We start from the raw sequence: 17491 nt of genomic DNA, 5'->3' as shown, positions 1-17491 counted from the left end.
CATTGAATACACAAGAAACAAAATTACAAACAAAACAGCAAAATCATAACATTTAGCGACAGATTGTCCAGAACAAAATATAAAAAATAATAGAAATGCTACTTCTGTATAGGCAAAACTTTGTTTTTCTACATATAATATGGTAGTTTATGTTGTTAATGTAACATAACTAAACGAGTTACTAGTATAACAAATTATCGAAATCAATGCGATAAATGTAATAACAAAATGAAATTTAAAAAAAAAAAGAATCAAATTCGTACTTAGAGTAATTTGTTATGGAAAAAAGCATAACATGTGAGGATAATCTTCACATTTCAATTTTAAATTGATCTGTACGGAGTTAAATTCATTTGGGTCATGTTTTCGTTTGTATATTATTTTAAAATACTCCATTCAATTATCTTAAAAACTAGTACGTATATGAGTATAGCTATATAGCGTATTATTTTTACGTTACTTTTTCAATTTTTGAAATTTTTTCCCATATCAATGCTAATGAATAGTATTAACTTGTCTCGACAAATCCACTGGGAACTATTACATAAGCAGATACATTCTTCTCTATTAAATATATGGCTTATACTTTCTAAAACGCATTCTAAAACCTCTCAGTAAAAAATTAAATTGACCTTAACATATACATAGATAAGCGGGCATCATTGAAATATTTTTTCACTTTCATTTTTTTTCGGTCTCCCAATTTAAGTATAAACCAATGGCATTATTTTTTATTTACAGTGCACTCTCTAGGAGTTTGAGTCTCAATTAAATAATATAACGTAGAAACTTCCAACTGATATGCGCGAACACAAGAATTATAAATTCATCCGAATAGACTTCTCCCATAATGAAGTTTTTCAATTAATGAAATTAAATTCTAACTTACCAATAAATTTTCATATGCATTTATTTACGTTTAGGAGAAAGGTTCTTAATTTCAATTTCACTTACCCTATATTTTACGTTTTAGTTTTTTTTCCTTTTTGTTAATATTAACTTTTTGTATAAAATTTATTTATCCTCAGAAAGAAAACGCAATTTACGTGTTAACTTTACTAACCGCCTTTAAAAGGTCATGGCTTTTCTCAAGTGTTCCCATCATTCCTAAATTACTGCCCACTCCCACACCCATGCCCAAACCTAATTTGAGATCATTTTGCCCAACTGAATGATGCAGGTGGCCTGAATTTTGGGACGTCACAATTGAATGCTCTTGCTGTTTCGAGTGCTGCTGGGCAGACTTCATGGACTCCTGTGCTTTCATTTTTTCTTGTTCTTCTCGATCACGACGTGCCTATAACGAAAAGAAACCAAATAAATTTATAAATCATTAGTATTTTTTATAAATTGTCAACTTTATAGGTTAGAATTATTGTAATAGCTATTCAATAAAGTTTGCTCACGCGAATATTCTCCAGCTAAGCTATTTCTAGCCTATCGATCGGGCTGGGTGGAAAACCAACGAATCAAAAATGAAATTTCTAAACCGAATAAGAGCGGCTTTCATCAAAACCGTACCCTGGAAAATGTCAAGCGAACAGGATGAAATTCAATTCCATTTAATCTGCATATATAAATCAATTGTAACAACGCGAATGTTCTTCTCCAAAACAAAAGAATCATAAGACCAACTGTCGAGGGGTTAGGAACTGACTGGTTTGGTCGTTGAGTTATAGAACTTTGCCAACTTCATCAACTGATAAATTACCTCAAAATGAGTTTTAAAAACATTGCCCTGACCGATTCAGCACTCCGTCTATCAATAGCATGAATTTGAAAAATTATTTCTGGACCAAATATGTTCCTCAGAAGCACGGAATAGCGTTCGGCGTATCATCTTTCAAGAAGACCAAATGATCCAAAGAAACACCTTGGTGAGGTTGTGTCTAGTTAAGCCCGCCATCCACGTACAGTGTGGTCACTGCCCGCATTTGACCAGCGGCTGTAACGTGGGTGAGATGTATTTGGTTTGTCAGTTTGGACTGCTCAGTGATCGATGATCGAACAATAATTCGGCCATCCGACCAGACAAGTTTGTTTAGGATGTGAGCGAAGATTTCACGTTTGTTTAGGCTGTGCGCGAGAATTTTATGGGTATCTTTGCCGCTAATGCAAATTTTTCATAAATGCTCACGCACAAAATTATCTCAAATCTGCATCTCAACGACTTCCACAGTTGGAATAATAATGTTACAGCTTGCCGGCACGTGGATAATGCATTTAGTTCAACTAGTAGGCGGGTGCATTGCGGGCTCTTACGGCCTAACCAACAGACCCAATTGTACGTGGATGGCGGGCTTTACGCAGGAAAGTTTTCGTTAGATTGCATAGTATTTAATTCTACCCGAACGGAGTGAATAAATGGCACCTTGTACTGTCAGGTAACCACTCTATACTGTACATAGAGCCTGTCTATTCAAGGTCAGATCTATGGTGTTTCTGATTGCATTCAAATAGGCTTGGGCCATGAATCAATGAGAAGAGGGCCATCATTTGAGTCGTTCACCAGTGTGGTGGACTCCTGATTTAAGACTTCATGCTAGTGGCCAAAGCAGAACAACAAAAAACTCATTCAAACTTATTATCATATTATTCATACGGATTTAGTCTGACCTAATGCAAGATAATTTCTCTGCGCATGGATATCATGGATCTTTTTCATTGTTCTAGAATGGCAAAGGTCAGCCTTTTCATTTTTATTTTATACCATCAATGGATAAGATGCTGCAAATTTATCTGGAAGTCACCGTGTCCGGGTTTAATTAATGATTAAATAAACTCGGCAATTCAACAGAATGCAAAACAACTACCAACCGTAACAGTCAACAGAAATGCCATTATACAAATGAAAATTACTAATTAATTTTTCTGTTTTATCCTTTTTATATCATAAAGCAAACATATGAAAGTCGAGTCGTGGAAAAAGAAACCTCTTGCTCTGTTACTTACATAACTTATTATATATTTTAATTTTGGCACTAATAACCGACACATTTCCAGTAGTTTTGTTGAAAACATGCTTATAATTTAAAATATCTATGTATACTGAAATCTACCTGGACGTTGACGTTGTGAAATATATTCCACATAATGGAATGCCTATTAGCAAAAAATAGTATGCCTGAGCTGGAGCTATACAGAAATAATCTTTGCATTCTTGAGATTATTGTTAGGTAACAGTATTAATGCTTTCTGAGAATGAAGTGCAGGTATGCATATCAGGCAATAATTGAGCTTATTTAAGAGGGTCGACATTTCTTCATCTGTTTTTAATTTTCCACTCTGACTAGTATACTATACGGGAACTAATTCATGCTTAAAAACTGTTATTTATTAATAGAGTTACACCTTCTTATCAATATCTCTGCCGCAATAATCCGTAAGTGATAACACTCAAGCTTTAGAACCAACATCTATATCCATAACACAATGTTATTCAAGCAAATTAAGAAACTGACTACTAATCGCAACAAGTAGCTCACAGTTAAACAATTAACCTGGTTCATCTTTCAATTGCACATCTAAATATGAGGCACAGGAAAAACTCGCGAGATTAAAAGCTCAGCTTAATAAGTAAACCAAACTTCTCTGAAAACTAAACCGAAGATACAACGATGGGGCAAAAATAGAAAAAATTCTAGTATTAATTAATCGTTAGTAATACAATAGGAAGTAGATTCAGATCAAACTTTACGTTTTATATGTGAAGAAGTTTAGGCAAGGCAACGCGTTTACTCGACCTTGAAATAGTAATCGGATTTGTATATATGTATAAACTCTACAAATTGATACATTCGCTGACTAGAAAAGAACAATTAAGAAAGAACAACTTCAAAGAAGCTTGGACAAGCGTATTGATTGAGATTCCTATAGACGTGCATTTCTCTTATGGCTTCCCGAAATGTCTTCATAAAACCAGAAGATATTTTGTCCGTACGGTAACATAGTTCTTTAAGGTGATACTAGAACAAAGAACCCTGATGATGTTATCACCGACAAACATATAAATATATGTTAAATTTGGTATGATTGGTATTAGACGAATTGCTGCTCAGCAATACAAAAGGAACACAAGGGTAAAAAAAAACCTCAATTTGAAATTGTTATTGAGGTAATAGAATTTTAGGGCTTGATGTAAAACAAAAAAGGTTTTGTGTAAAACAAAAACTTGTTAAAATCGTTTTTTTTTGGTTATTGTTATGTCTGTTACCCCTCTATGACATGAACTTTCATCAAAAACGATTATACCTATCCACACGAAATTTAGTGGAGAGGCTGGAAATATGAACCCCCATTCATGCAGTGAATGTCATCTTTCTTTGTTGAGTTTAAGGGGATCCATATATGTAAAAGTACAATTTTCTCACCTGAATATAGCAATAAGGTGTCTCAAATAGAAGGTTCTGATCAGTACTTTCTGAAACCTCAGTTTTGACATCAGTTGTATGTGGAGTGTGTCCATTTATTCTACGGGCCAATTCTTAGAAATTACTCTGTCTAAAATCTGAAAAAAATCGAGTAGTTGCCCCTATACGATATTTAGGACTCTTGCTTCACTAGAAACTCCCTTCAGAATCATAAAATTAAAGTAATATAAACTATGATATAGAGCATTACACTACGAAGTTTGGTCAAAATCCTATTATTACTAACGAAATTATAGCAGCTCCATCCAATCATTGAATATCAATATTACATTAATATGCTTAAGGAGTTGAAAATAACCATTACGCTACTGGCCCAAATAGCATGAAAAAGTATGAGGGGGATTAGCAAGTCCTGAGCAAGTGTGAGAGTGGAGAGTGGAGTATTGCAGTAAGCTACTTAAACTTCAAAATCAATGGCTTATTACCACAATACACTAATAAAAGATTTGGTTCTGGTTAGAAATGAAATCAAACGCCCATTAAGTTCAGCCTTTTCTACACCAACTCTCTCCAATCATACTTTGCACTGCGTCAGTGATTAGCTTATAGCAGTGGGGTAAACGCAAAGTGTAACAAAAGCATCCATGACGAACTGAGAACGAAGTTGAGCGTCTATTGTTGATGTAACATCTCAATACGAAAACTGAACGTATTTAAAATTTGAACAGAAACCACCTCAAAAATTGACTGACGGTTTCGTCCAAGGCAGAGGCAACTCATCAGACGCTGCCTCACCTCTGTCCTGGGAGCAGCGTGACCGAAAGTGCTAACAGGTGGAAAGACGCTCCCTTTTATCATCGCAAAAACACGACTTAGGATCCCACAGATCCTAAACAACAACCTAGCTTTAGCCTTAGTCTAGCTTAGACTACAACGACTGGCGTTTTAAGTCCAATATAATTCGCAACCTTGTGTTTGGATTTTTGCGATGATAAAAGGGAGCGTCTTTCCACCTGTTGGCACTTTCGGTCACGCTGCTCCAAGGGCAGAGGTGAGGCAGCGTCTGATGAGTTGCCTTTGCTCTGGACGAAACCGTCAGTCAATTTTTGATTTTATCGATTTTTAATGCTTGGGGTGCTACGCTACAAACTAGGGATCCATGGACTAAAAAACGTGGGAATAAGTTGCTCCTCATTTAGTCCGGTCCACCATCACGTTGATGTGGACTTAGGATCCCGCAGATCCTAAACAACCTAGAAACCACCTCCTTATATGAATTAAGAGAATCTTATTCAGTATTTCTTCATTAGCAAAAAATTGACTCCCCTTTTTATTTCCAACTACCTAACTAGACGAATTAAAACTGCCTACCGCAACACTAAAGTAATTAGGTTGAAACCTGATGAACTGACACCTTCTAATCTAAAATAATCTATCACTAATAAAATCTCTCTCGCTCTAATCGTTTCAGTCAAAACTGAAGTGAACTACTTACACATAATATTAAGCAATCAAAATGTTCTTACTTGTTCATTAATTTCTTTTACGGCACGCAGTTCCTTTTTCAATTTCATTCGCCGGTTTTGGAACCAAATTTTGATTTGACGCTCCGTTAAACAAAGTGCGTGTGCGATTTCAATTCTTCGTCTCCGTGTTAAGTAGTGGTTGAAGTGGAATTCCTTTTCGAGCTCGAGCGTCTGGAAGCGTGTGTACGTTTGCCTACCTCTCCGTCGGGGACAACCATTCGGGCCTGTAAAAAGGAACAGAATACAAAAATGTGTTCATGTAATAAAACGATAATTGCGGATATTACAACTCTTAAATTTAACGAACCGTCTAATCGAGAAAATGTTTATTGTTTCTCTCGATAAAAGGAGAAATATTTCAAGGACCCTCTTCTTCTCCTATTTCTATTTCATAGTTTCGGAAATGGTACTTTCTCTTGACAAGAGCTAGAAAGTCACGACATCAGTTCTATCTTGAAGGTTAATATCCATAAACAAAAGGTAAAAAACAGAAAATGTTGGTGAAAGGGTGCATCTGTATCGATTGTGTCTTTCTGGGTATAAAAGGATTACGAACAATTGTTTTGTGCAAGAATTTTTTAGGAACCGGTTACAGGTAACGAGGGAAACCTTCCAGGCAGTAGAAAGTATTACCTGGTTAGTACAAGAATATACGGAAAATATTCGGAACATTTATAAATGTTTTTTAAGAAATGAAGGAAAATTTAGGCGCTCTCTGAGGAATTGTCGCCACTCTGTCAACATATTCCTTATACTTAACCACAGTAATTACTCAATTTAAAAAAAATTGTTTCGGTTAGAAAATGCCATTTTATACTTGCATTAATATTTTCCGTCTTTCCGTCTGATGTCCGTCTGAGTTTAGGGATTTGCGGAAACTTTCAACGAAAATATATATATATAAAATATATATATATATATATAAAGGAGATATATGGAAAGTAACATAATGATTTAAATCGGTTGATAAAGCAACAAGTTAAATTGGTCCGCGGAGAGGAGAGACGGAACAAAGAGTCACTATAGACTGAATGGCCATGGCATCTCAGTGCGGAGTGAATGCCACTCGTAGTAATAGTATTCAATTTTAAGAGGAGATAATAGATATTCCCCTGAAGTAATGACTTTCCTATGAATTATAGATTTGTGAGCTTAGCAATATGCAAATTTCGAAATACATTTATGTTACAGGAACGTTAATCAGATTTTGCTATCGTCAAAGAATTAGGATTGCATTCCACAATGTGCGAACGCTCCTGGACGACGGCATAGCGGTCCTTCAGAAAGCTCGCTTTCTCCAACTTGCGCGACAATTGCAATGGAACACACTGGCCATTCAAACACTGGATGAATTCTCCCTATTGTATTTAGATCAGGCAAATGACGGAAAAAGTAGTGTAACCGATCACGAAGAGCCGATGCCGCTTGAGGAAGATTCCTATCCATAATGAGAAACATCTCAAAAGTATAATGCTACACATCAATGGAGACTTCAAGACCGGGAGAAGGAAGCATCCCATGATCCACTTCATGTGGTCTCCCTAAAGCTGTGATGAGTGATCACACCTTGCGCGGACAGATGATAAAGGAACATAGTCTTGGGGACCGTTGTGACAATGGTGAGACATTTACAGAGTTCTATAGTATACACCGCTTTGTTAGCAGCCCATTTTACGAGCTTCGAGGCTACTGCTTCCAATCAAATCAAGCACATTATTATCTTCTGAATGTACACAAAAAGTTAGATGCATTCTTGACAGACACCTGCACATGATCATCACTTCTCTTTGCTTTCCTTTGCATCTATTCGCAGGGAAGAAGAACTTCAACGTCTCAAGCTCCCCAGCTTCCCAGTTTTGTGAAGTCGCGATTATTCAGCAGTTTCTCATCGGACTTACTTAGGTGTAAGCCAAAAGTAGCGGAAGCGGTTCGTTGACCACAAGGAACCGAAAATAATTATTGTATCCCGTCACAAAAAGAATTTACCACTGCACTGGTCGGGGAGACAGAAGTTGCCTGTAATCCCGTCGAAGAATTGAACCGTAAACTTCTTATTTATGCAGACTAACACCTTAGGAGGCGGAAGGAGAACTTTACCACGATTCTTAGTTGTATATTACCCAGAGAAGTTTCACCTCTCGTGGCTGATATGAAAAAGCCACAGTAACAAGCGGATATTAACCGCTTCCCAAAAACCAACTGGAATAATCTTTACCATCAATGCTCTCAAACAGAATGAAGTCGCCAACAGTGACACCATGGAATGTATCTTCTATGTTCTACGCAGGCGGGGCATTCTAGAGAAACGGATAGCCGTTATTAAATTAAATCAAAGGCGCGGAATGTCGCGTGTTGCCTCGAGGAAAAATCTTAGAGGAATTAGAAGTCCAATGCCCCAGGTTTGAATGTGATCAAGGAAACTTTTCTTCTCATCATCAGCGGCCTTCTCCATATTGCCTTGGCTGGGGAACATGCAGGACTTCAATGGATCATGATATTCTCCCTCAAAAACCTCAATCAAGTTGACGGCATCTGTTTGCTTTCAGACCGAGCTATGGAATCCAGCCAACTGATTCTGAGAGAAACTGTTTTAACAGACACCGGGAAAGTCCACACTATCGATGTATGAATAAACCCCAAACGGAGATAAACTTAATTTAAAAATATATTTTTAAGTGGTCGACAATCGACAAGCTTCAGATTTCTTGTTTTTTCTCGATTTTCTTTCGATTGCTTTATAAGAGGTTTTAAATCTATGCAATTTTCCCTTCGGACCTAATAATAACTGGTTCATGATTTTTATTTCATTGTATTGTTTCTGATTCAAGTTCCGAAGGAAAATTTTCTGGTCCCAGTTCCAGTTTTAACAAAACATGAATTTTGAACTTTTCACTTCAACCATATATACTTAAAGTTGGAGAATAAATCTTATCAAGAGTATATCTATAATTTACATATTACTGTAACTATCAGAGGAGATCCTATAATTTTTCGTTTTTTATAATTATAGTTCAGTTCTTGAAAGTAAATGACACATTTTTTTAGTTTTCTTATTCCTTTTATGCAGTGCACAAGAGAAAACATATATCGGTGAGACTGCCATTAACTTCCAAGCGAAGAAATGCATTTCATTTTCGGTCATGGTAAACGTGTTCCTACAATATGATTAGAGGTTTTAATACGTTTAGGTTCTAATAGTAACATTGTGAGACTTAGACAACTGGCCCTCGTAACTTCGGTATATGGGAAGTAAAAAATTCTTATTTGGCATTTCAGGAAAAATTTAATCTTTCTCTGTTTGTTTTTTTCTTACTAACAAGCCGGACATATATAACAGTAGAATGTATAACCACTGCCATGTCATTAGAGAAACAGGGTTGTATTATCTTTAAAGGAAACATTGCCACATTTGCCAACATTTTTCCTATGTAAAGCAATCCGGTAATCAATTGCACCAAGCTACGGTCATGGCAGATAAAATGACGTACCTTTTGAATTTGTAGGGTAGAGGGTGGGAATCATCAAAAACAATTAACAATGGTATACTCTTTTAGCAGTTAGGAGTATTCCTTACGTCAACGGGATATACTTCACTCCTAAATAAAACCTAGAAACGATATATGCTCCTTGGCTTCTTAAGTAACAATTTCACTTATAAATTGTGCATGCAAGATACGGAACAATGCTTCAAAGCCTTACGTTGAATCACAACTCAATGCAGAACACCCGCGCCAATTATAAATAATCTCAGCAGGGATTCTTAGAAAAGCATAGGGTTAGACTACTATGGGATCACACAATGTCATCGACCACTGAGTTGATCAAAATAGAGCCGATCTAGTTCTGCTTTTCACGGAAGAATGAGCTTGCAATATAAACGCACCATTCGGTCAGAAGATTCTTGAAAAACAGCAAGAAAAAATCTGCAAGACGACAAGGAGTTGAATGGACCGAATTCAGAAAGGCTCTAGACTAAGCCCTTTACTATTTCCATTTTTGATTAATTGAATTCTGTCCCCGTTGGATTGTGCTTCCTTGCATCCCAATTTAGAAAGTGAACGTGAGCAAATATCACTCGATATATTATTAACTCAAACTCTCAGAAACTCTCTTTTTCTACCCTCTTGATGTGGCGATTACTTCTTAGACCAGCTCCGTGACAGCTTCCAAAATGTTTGACTTTATTCAATGTTCCTCTTCGGGCTTCACCTCAATCCAATCCTCCTTAATATGTTCAAATCTCTCGTTAAAACATTCTTGAATATCTTTCTATGATTTGATCTTCTTTCGACAAGTGTGGCTGCCTCGCTCTTGGAGCTATACAATTCAGCAAATTCGCTATCTTTAAAAAGAACCTCCCACCTCCGCCGTTTTTTAATTTTTCTTATCTGCAACATCGCTGAATATTCCTTGATATGTGTGCTCATTTGAAACTCTGTGATTGTTTAATAGACAGTTCTGCCCCCTCTGACATTATCGTTCGCATCGTACTTCATAACACACGTAACGCAAATATTTTCCAGATTTACTTCACAAAGCTCGATGAGATCACTTCCTGATCTCAAGATTATGCCGGTGTTACAACATCCTACATATTAGTTCCTTCGACCCTGTCTCCGATGCTAATTTAAAAACATAGAATTCTTTCTCTCCATTCTGACCACAATACTTAAAAGAAATTTCATCTCCTATCTGTTCCTCTTAAAAAACAACTAAAGACTCACCCCTAAAGACGATGGTCTAAGGGTAGGAGAAACCATTGAAATATTTAAGGCCGTTATCCTTGCGACTTGTGCTATAGTCCAAAGAGTTCTTTTCGATGACAGTTTGACCTAGTAAGATACACAATTGTAATTTATTTTAAGTTTCATTTAACAGCATATTATCTCTGCTGTTCTGCGTTGCTGGCCACAATCGGGGATCTAGCAATACATTTTCAGTTTGTCGCATACACTTAGCAACCGAATTCATTGCCGTTCTGAGGCGAACCTTAGGAAGTTGCCCTTAGCCAATATTGATATTGTCGCTCCAAGATTCAGTCGAGCGGAAAGGGGGATCTTGGGACTTTTTGATCACTCTTTTGTAGAGAAAAGGGCATCTACATAGCCTTTGCTTTTTTAACCTGTCTTTTCAAGGTTTTGTGTGAAACAAAACCTTAATAGAATGGAGTTTGCCCATATGTGACATCCCATGAAACGTGGGGGAGTGAGGGCTCAAAATATGACCCCCAAAAAAGTGTAACGAGTCTCGTTCTCAGAACCTATCCAACTGAAAATCTGAAAAAAATCACAGCGGTGTATCTAAACGAAATCTAGTCCTCAAAATGCATCCCATTTAAAAATATTTGCACAAATAAAGTTAATAATAATACATTGCCGTATTTTAGAAATTTAAAAACCCCCCTTAAGTTCATGGTAGAAGTACAAAATGTGGCAGAAGGCAAGGGGATAAAATAAGGCATCACTATGGGCTTGAAGGAAATCCAACAATTATTAACAAGGTTATAGAAAGTGAAACTTTTATATTGAATGTGAATGAATTTCGTGCATTATAAAACGTCGTGTCGTCATTATAACATATTAATTCGTCAATAGCACAACAAAGTGAGCTCATATGAATGCATGGGCATAGGGAAGCATTTCGAGTTAGTTTTTTAATCATTTATATATTAATATCATTTACTCGAGGCCGATATATATATATGCATTTATATGTAAATACTAATGAAGCTTTCGGGTAGTGCTAATTCAGATAGATATATTTGTAGAATAAACCAGCGGTATTCAATATAGGTACTGTATATATACATATCTATGCTTTTGAGCAGGAAGTAAACCGAAAATTTGTGTACGATCAATTTATATATGTGCATGTATAAGTATAGTATTCGGTGTTTGTTGAGGTATGAGTATATCATAATATCCACATCTGCAATATCTTCGTAAATCTTGTAGTTTGGGAAAAATATGAAAGAATATTTTGAGTTTTTAGCCATATACGAATGGAAAATTGTGCGTAGAAAGTTTTTCACATAAGATGAACACAAAACCTTTATACCCGAAGCACTAGCTTCCCGAATTTCCACTTGTTTCTATTTCATATGTAGTCAGACTACGCTTCAGTTCTATTATCACAACACTACTAGTAGGACTGTACTAGTGTTGATCCTATAACATCAGGACAAGCAGAAATACGAATAAAACACCCATGAATACAATCAGGACTCAAGTCCGAAGTAGATGATCCCAAGGCTGACGATCAATCATTTCAACTACCTCATTGTCAAACATATGATATGGATGATCTAGAAAATCATCTAAAATGCATGAAGGGTTTGTTCCGAAACATAACACACCATGAATACTTCCCTAGCAATAACATTATTCCTTTATATGCGGCATGGTAAATTGTGATATTCTGTTATAACTGAGGCTTCTTGAGAGTAAACGACTTGCTTCACCTCACTTTAATTTTTGCCAAGATCCATGCATTTGTAGTTATGGAAATTCATGTTAGTCAATCAAAGTTCGGGATTGCAGATGAGTTTTCATAAAACAACATGGAGTAGTTCAACAAGTACGTCTAATCAAAAACAAGAATATCTTTTTCTGTTTCACATTTGATATATATTTTTAATAAATTACTGAATCAGCAAACTCCGCAATTTAAGCCAAAAAACTTATCATGCATCGTTTCCTCAGTTTGAGGTAAACTACTAGCATAGATCAAATACAAGCGTTAATTGCTAACCATTGAATCTGAAGTTTAATTACCGTAAAATCCCTCGCGACCTGAATCATTTTTTTGATTCTGATTTATCCATAAGATGTTTCCACTATATTTAGTTAGTGGAAGACAATAGTTTAGCAAATACGGTTTGAATTCCCCAGTATTCAAGCAGAGTTGTAATTTCCCTCCATGCTTTCAGCCGTGTAGAACACGACTTCAGTCTGGTCAACTGCCGGGAAAAGCTCACATGTCACGAACAGACAATAGTATGGAGGCATCGTGCTGAGAATAAAAGCCACGTTTTTGTCCTCTCCGTTGCCGAAAAATTTGTCTGTTACGCGTGCCTCGTCTCATTACAGCTTGTCTAGTCGTCGACCAAGAAGAACTGATTTAAGTCGCGCCTTAATTTATATTTCAGCATTTCAGTGCGCATTATTTAAATTTAGAATTGTTATTATGGGTTTTATAGCTCATGATGATGATTTTTATTGCGTATTAAAGTTTATTATTATTAGCAGTTGTATAGTATTTCATTGATGCGGCAAATGGTAAATGGCAAATGACTGGATCGAGCAAAGCGTACTTCGTTGATTAAGACTCGCGGCTTGCGGACTCCGCTTCAGCCACTGAGCCACGGCCGAGCGGTATAAACGTGTTGTACTGTGGCTATGGAGATTAGCGTCGCTAACCGCAACATATTAAATGTGGCCACTAGCGTCATTCCTACTCTCTCCGAAGAGCACAATCACGGAATCAACCAACTTGATTGAAATAGAGATTTTCAGCAATTTACAGCTTGATGGACGGGGTGTGATTTCAGGTCAGCAATTACTCCGGAATGCTGGAGATAGAATCATGACTTGTACTAAATTAAAGTGACTTCCTCCAAGTAGTAACAACCGCCTTTTCGGGCGCCAACATTCAAATCGCCTTGCGGGCGCTGTGCGTTGTGGTATGTACATTTAAATAGTACTGAATCGACAACACCAGCAGACAATTGCTGCATATTATTTGCAAACTGCACACAATTCAATTGGCAATTGCCAATGGTTCATGCCTCACCTTAGTAAGCAAATGAAATGCTTAGAACCCCCGAGTGCATTACGTTCGTCCTCCTCTAGCACTCAAAAGGAGGAGCTTAGGAGAGCTAGTCCACAGACGGAGGCAGCAGTCTGCCGTATGCAGTTCATGGCGAGAACCGGTTGCTTAGCAACAATGAGCACCGCTCGCCTGAGAGGCCATGTTTAATTCCAAGCGGAAGGGGGAGGATTGCTGTGCGCCCGTCGACGTCACATGGTATGGCGAGGACAATGTCTGCTGGTATGACACCGAAGGCAGCAAGGAAAATGTCCTCCTGCTTGTCGTGTGAATGATGTTAACCGACGTTCCCGGATTCTCCTCAGATTCGAGTCTGATGGTTTTGACGGGTTGCCGGCGGGCCATAACTCGCTTATTATTTCCTGTTTGGGTTTTCCAACGCTGTTTTGTATATCCGCGCACCGTGGTAGACACATTCACTTCACACTTGAATTAGCATTTGAACTAACAAGTGTAATAAGCATCCCAGCACTGTCGGTGATGTGTTTTGTGCGTCAGGCTGGACAGAAAATGTTTACAACGAATAAATATTTATGATTGCCTATTGAAAAATGTATAATATGCTGTTTCGTTTCTAAATGCGGAAAGCCATCTGAAACTTTTGTACTAGAACGTATGGAAAATGATTTTCCGAGTGGCAAAGCGATGCAAAACCAAATTATATATGCTTGCTATTATATTTATTCCTATACAAGGTATCTATGAGAAGGTTATAATTCGGCAAAACCGTTTTGTTTTTGGGTCTGTCTGTCCACGGAATCCCACGTCCCACTCAGTTCACTTTTCAGCAGTTAAGCTACATGGATGTATGTTTGTATATTCACAAGATTCGACACGAAACGAAGCGACCGCGAATTAGAGAAGGAATTTTTAAGAGGATAACGTGACGTATCAAGTGGAAGCCCTCAAATGATAGATTCCCCGTTTATCTGACCATCTGACCATCCCCGAAGTAGATAAAGGATTTATTCTTCTCATTGTATATTATTCGACCACCAAAACTGTGTCCGTGAAAATAAATTTGGTAAAAACATTTGTCTTACTTAGCAAATAAATTTAGAAGGCTTTGTTAAGTATGTAACATATATAGGTATATAATACATAAATAATTTCGCTTCGTGCGGAGTGAAATTATTTAATTAAAAAATAATTCCAGGAAGGGTGCAAGTTTTTTATTACCTCAATTTTGTCATTAATCTGTTATCCTTGAGGGAACTTTTGACAGTCAGCAATTTTTTTTCCTGTGTTTTTTTTTTTATTTATTAAATCAATAGAATACAGTCTCAAGAATAGTATTTTTTCCGTTTTTTTTTTGTGGAGGCCAAATAACAAAAAGACAGAACAGCACATTTTTCATATGAATTGTATTTGGACAACACAACGTTGTTCCGGATACTTTTCGAAATTGCTCGGCCGTGTATTAGTCGATTTCCTTAATTCTTTCTTTGTTTTATTCTCTAGACTTGGCTTTAGAAAAACTACGTTTCATCTTAATAAAATTTTAGATTCCGAATAGTCGAACACATCTTATGAAACTGAAGGCGTTTATCTGGAAAACCCGTTTCTTAAAACTTCTAATTTTTCACAGGAACTACTAGATCGATTTTAGTATTTTTTTTTTTATCCAAATGATCATAATGCTCGTCCCTTGGATTTCTGAGATTCGTTGATAATAAAACCTTTTTTCGATGCTTTAGGTAAAAATTAAATGTGATTATGAAATTTAATTGCCAATATTTTCAAAATAAAAAAACCGAATTCCCTATTAGAGTGTGAAAAGTGTCCTTAAGTAAATGAGCACGTTTGTTTTGTTCAGTGTTAAAATATATGATAATGAAATGGTGGTGTATGTTTTTTGTTCAAAAAGACAATGAAAAAGCACTGTAGGAACAACAATATAGTTACAAACAAAGTAGTAAATCCTTAAAGTCATATCATAAGTTGAATGAGATTTCATATTTAAGGGAGACCAGCCCCAACCTAGACCCGCAACGTGAATTTTTTCCTTTAAACATGTATATTTTGAGAACTACTCAATGAAATTTAATGATTTCTTTGTTAGTTTCAATACTGCCTGGGCAATGTTTTTTTACCAATTTTTAACTAAAAACATCAACTAATTATTTTGTAATGAAGACATTCAACTTTGAGTGCACTTTTCTGCAAAACGGTGTGAGATGTCGGGTTGATTCTTTTCTTGCTTTATTAAGAACCTACTAAAGAAAATAAAAAAATTACAGAATACGGAAAAAAACCTAGTTCTTTTCTTAATCGATTAGATATTCACCGAAAAAATTTCTTTAGAGTAGAATGAAAAGAGGACGTTATCTTTCTTATCTAAACAATTTTTTTCTCCAAACACAGTATTCTGAAACTAGTTGTTCAATTTCAAAATTTTGCATTGATGAAGGGAACAATGATCTAGTTCCTGAAATACGTTGTTAAAGAAAACAAAAAGCAAACTAATACAGAAAAACATCTTTCTTTTTCTCCCTTAAATTTAGAAAATTAATCAATAGAATCTACTCTATATACCAACTACTAATTTTCCTAAAATTCCTCTCTACAAAGGGAGTTTGAAAATGGCTGGAAACTACGAGCTAGGGGATTAATATAGAGACATTCTCAACACTCTCATAACAGAAACTTCAGGTGCTAAGAAACATCCATACAAGTAGTTCATTGTAATTTAGAAAAGGACACTTGAAGATGGGATGTGGTCATAGTGGGAGATATAAATGCTGGGAAGTGATCTAATAATATCTTCCTCAGACGTTTAGTTGCAAAACTACTTTCGAAAATATTTTATTTCATTCCATCATTGACAGTATTTCAATGCTTCCTGCTCATCAAGTACCGAAAAGTTCACGTAGCATTCTTTTAATTTTTGTTATCATGCTAATTAATCAAATTAGAATTATCATCAAAATTATTAATAGTTCTGTTCTGTACGCAACACAATAAAAGTACTTTTTAAGTGATGAAATGAAATTAACACATTGGCCACATGTTTATTTTATTTTACCACCTAAAATTCAAAAATCATTTTGATGTTTTTGTGTAAAACGAAACCTTATTAAAACCGATTTACTGACTATAAGTCTGTTATATGTACTCAAAAAGATACATCTATTGACTCCCGATTTTGTGGGCATATGGAAACTGTAAAACTTGTCGCATACAGTGAATTGTATGGAATTTAAGGAGAGAAAGTGGAATATTTTTCTTTCTCTGAGTAGAACTGTAAGAAGTATCTAATGAAAGGTCCGAATTAATATCTTACGGGGCAAGTTTAAGTTTTAACGTCTGTTGCCAAGTAGCGGACTAAGAGTCAATAAGTATAAACTTAAACTAAAACAAAACTCATTCTCAGAAATTTTCCAACCGGCATAAGACAACTGAGTACGGTGTGATAATCATGTAAAATCGTAAAAACCACCACAAAAAAATGCAGAACAAGTCCAAAATACAAAATACATTGCATCCCACTATGGTAAAGGAATTATTCCTTAAACTGTGGAAAATCAGCTCTAAGGATCAGAGGACGAGACGACGGAAACAAATTGCAGTTCGCCCGGAAGCAAGTAAGCAAAGTGCTTTCATTCCCGAAGCACATTGTAAAAAAACCAGAGTTTTTCGCGAAAAACCTTAATTTCCAAGTCCAAATTTGCTCTCAAGATAGCAACAGCTTGTAAAATTAACATATAGCAGGAGGAATTATGATAAATCTGAAATGTTATCCAAGTGAATCGAAAAACCATGTGAAAA

At 36.1% G+C, this 17491-nt stretch overlaps 1 protein-coding gene across 2 annotated transcripts in view; it reads right to left on the bottom strand.

Annotated features, from left to right (window-relative positions):
* Window positions 1–369: 369 nt before the first annotated feature.
* LOC119650573 (homeobox protein abdominal-A) overlaps window positions 370–17491 on the bottom strand; it is a 61356-nt gene continuing 44234 nt past the window's right edge. For both annotated transcript variants that reach the window (XM_038053389.1, XM_038053390.1), the window contains exons 4-5: window positions 5897–6120; window positions 370–1297 (exon numbers count right to left, since the gene is read on the bottom strand). In XM_038053389.1, the coding sequence (XP_037909317.1) occupies window positions 1043–1297; window positions 5897–6120 (479 nt within the window). In that variant the 3' untranslated portion in view covers window positions 370–1042. The remainder of the gene's footprint in view (window positions 1298–5896; window positions 6121–17491) is intronic.

This window comes from Hermetia illucens, chromosome 3 (assembly GCF_905115235.1).
Source record: "Hermetia illucens chromosome 3, iHerIll2.2.curated.20191125, whole genome shotgun sequence".
Classification (NCBI taxonomy): domain Eukaryota; kingdom Metazoa; phylum Arthropoda; class Insecta; order Diptera; family Stratiomyidae; genus Hermetia; species Hermetia illucens.
This window is presented reverse-complemented; position numbering and strand designations above follow the sequence as displayed.